At 35.9% G+C, this 3,024-nt stretch overlaps 1 protein-coding gene across 1 annotated transcript in view; it reads left to right on the forward strand.

Moving 5' to 3' along the window:
* Window positions 1–1,943: 1,943 nt before the first annotated feature.
* The window catches only part of GRAMD1C (GRAM domain containing 1C), a gene marked incomplete at its 5' end in the record, with an annotated part of 105,713 nt that continues 104,632 nt past the window's right edge, over window positions 1,944–3,024 (forward strand). Inside the window, one exon of the mRNA XM_007947850.1 lies at window positions 1,944–2,024. Coding sequence (XP_007946041.1) covers window positions 1,944–2,024 — 81 coding nt within the window. The remainder of the gene's footprint in view (window positions 2,025–3,024) is intronic.

Genomic DNA, 3,024 nt, shown 5'->3' on the forward strand with positions numbered 1-3,024 from the left:
TAAGAAATGGGAATTAACAAGCACAATACAATGGTGAAAATGAGATGGACTGTGAGATTTTTCTTTTTAGATTTTTCTTATCTATATATCTGAACACAGATTGTAAGATTGTTACAGTTACAAAAGACAAAAACCATTTGGCCTAAGAAAAGGAAATAGGGGACAGTAAGTAGTGAACATTAGGTCACATGTTATCTATGTAATTCTATTTGAAAGACCTCCTAAATAAAACCAGAAAAACCAAACCCACTGCTGTTGAGTCGGATCCAACTCATAGCGACCCCTCCTTGGGTTTCCAAGGCAGAATCACTATGGAAGTAGATTGTCAGTGTTCCTTCCAAAGAGTGGCTGGTGGGTTTGAACTGTCAGTCTTCTGGTTAGCAGTCAAATGAATTAAGCACTATGCCACTAGAGCTGCTAAATACATATGCTTTTTGAAAAACTTAGTTTGATGATTGTTGTTATTGTTGTTATATGCCGTGGAGTCGGCCCCGACTCATAGCGACCCCTCCTTGGGTTTCCGAGGCAGTATCACTACGGAAGTAGGATTGCCCAACCTTCCTTCCGAGGAGTTTGATGAAGGATATTATAATAACAAAATTTCGATTTAATTAATTGAAAAATAGTACTTTAAAATCTTTCTAAGAAAACTATTACCATCCAAAATACTATTTATTTGACATTTCATTTAATACATCAAGCATAAAACTGAGCTTTCTCATTCCTGAAGATGAACACTGAGTCATGCAAGGTCACTAACTAGAGGATGGGAAGAGATGACAGACTGAGAGACTGTATTTAGTGCTGCCACTTGTCACATTTTCTCATAAATGCCTATTTTAAAATATAAAATCAGTTCAATGCTGAGAAAGAGATAAGGCTGAAAGCAAACAGACTGAAATGTGCTACTTCTATAATATTCAGAACAAAGTTCAGTGTTAATTTTGGGTGCTTTATATCAATAAGTAGTAGAGGTTAAGTATTTCTACGTTTTTTACGCTTGGCTTAAATGGCAACCAATTTATGTCTCTCTGCAAAGTTCGTAATAACACAAAATGCTATTTTTTTCATAATTCTGTTTCTATTTATTTTTCTTTAAAAAAACCATTTTATTGTGATTTGGGAGGTTTCTAGAGTAAATTCATTTTCCATTCAATAGTTCATACACATTTTATTTTGTGACATGGATTGCAGTCCCCACAATTCAACAGCACTCGTCTTACTTCCTCCCTGTGTTTCTGGTTTCCATTGCTCCTTTTCCTATCCCCTCTTGCCTTCTGAGCTTTATCCCTGGGCAAACGCTGCCCTTTTGTCTTGTATGGTGGATTGTTCTAAGGAGTACATACTTTCCTGGCGTTATTGTTCACCTTCTGGGCCTGTCATTTGGCTGAAAGTTGAGTCAATGGTGTGATTCGCTTCCAGGCCTGAAGGGTGTCTTAGGGCCATAGTCTCAGAGTAGTCAGACTATGATGTATGTAAATAGCTGCCACTTTCTAGCCCTTTACTTTAGTAAATATTGACATAATTTTATTTGCTAACACATTAGCTGTTCTAAGATACAGTTGGGAGGTCTGGTGGGGTAGTGTTAAGGCATTTGACTGCTAACCAGAAGGCTGGAGGTTCAAACCCACCAGCCACTCCTCAGAAGGAAGATTGGACTATCTACTTCCATAGAGATACCGCCTCCGAAACCCAAGGAGGAGTTGGAGATGACTCAATGGCATATAACAACAATGACATCAAGATACTGTTTGTAAAGACACTTTGTTTATACATATATTACCTGTTTTATTCTATTGTAGCAAAGTTAAAGAAAATAATATATAGGCAGGTAGTGATAACCTAGTAGTTTGCCTTGACTGCAACATCTCCTAGCAGACTCTGTGACAAATATTTCCCCTTTGTTTTCCAAGATACTAAAACTGTCCTATTTTTCTTTGCAGTTTTTCTTTACATCTTTTGGTGCCAGGGATAGAAGTTACCTCAATATCTTCAGGTTATGGCAGAATGCATTATTAGACAAGGTAAGTGTTCATATCAGAGGCAGATGCTTATTATAATAGCAACTTCCCAGTGTGCACTTAAACAGTGTTTGTTAATTGAAGAGCTGCTTTTTATTTTTCTTTACTTAATTTTGATTAAACCAAACTCCAAACTCACTGCCCTCGAGTTGGATCTGACTCATAGTGACCCCTCCTTGGGTTTTCGAGGCGGTATCACTATGGAAGGAGACTATTCAAATTTCAAGAAAAAACTTAAAGCAAAACAAAGCTCATAGTTATAACTTAACATGTCAATTGTGATCCCTAATTCAGCTACCAAGAAAACAACTTTAAAAAATACAGTAAAAGGAATTAAAATGGTACACTAGGAAATAGCTATTTAATACAAAAGAAAGCAGTAATGCAAGAGTGGAGGAACAAAAAAAGACATGATATATTGAAGACAAATAGCAAAATAGACATTACATTAAATCATGGATTAAACATGCCAGTCAAAAGGAACAATTTGGCAAAATGGAAGAAAAAGTATAATCCAACTTTATATTATTTATAAGACAAGCATTTAGGTTCAAAGACACAAGTATGTTGAAAGTAAAAGGATGGAAGATTATATACCATGCAATAATGAAGATATACCAGTAGCAATTAAGAGAAATGAAGTGACTCTATTGATATGAGACAAAATAGACTTTAAGACAGAAATTGTTACTACAGACATAATTAAAAAAAAAAAATGAGTCATCCATCTGAAATACATAACAATGATAAACTTATATGTACATAACAATGGGGCCCAAAATGCATGAAGCAAAACTTGATAGAATTGACAACAATGAGATACCATCTTGCCCCAGCACCAGTAGCAAAGTTCAACAAGACAGAAAATAACAAATGCTGGTGAGGATGCGGAGAGATTGGCACTCTCATACACTGCTGGTGAGACTATAAAATGGTACAACCACTGCAGAAAACAGTATGGTGATTCCTTCAAAAGTTGGAATTAGAAATACCATTTGACCCA

Source organism: Orycteropus afer, unplaced genomic scaffold (genome assembly GCF_000298275.1).
Source record: "Orycteropus afer afer isolate SDZICR_OR568_19922 unplaced genomic scaffold, OryAfe1.0 scaffold00195, whole genome shotgun sequence".
NCBI lineage: Eukaryota > Metazoa > Chordata > Mammalia > Tubulidentata > Orycteropodidae > Orycteropus > Orycteropus afer.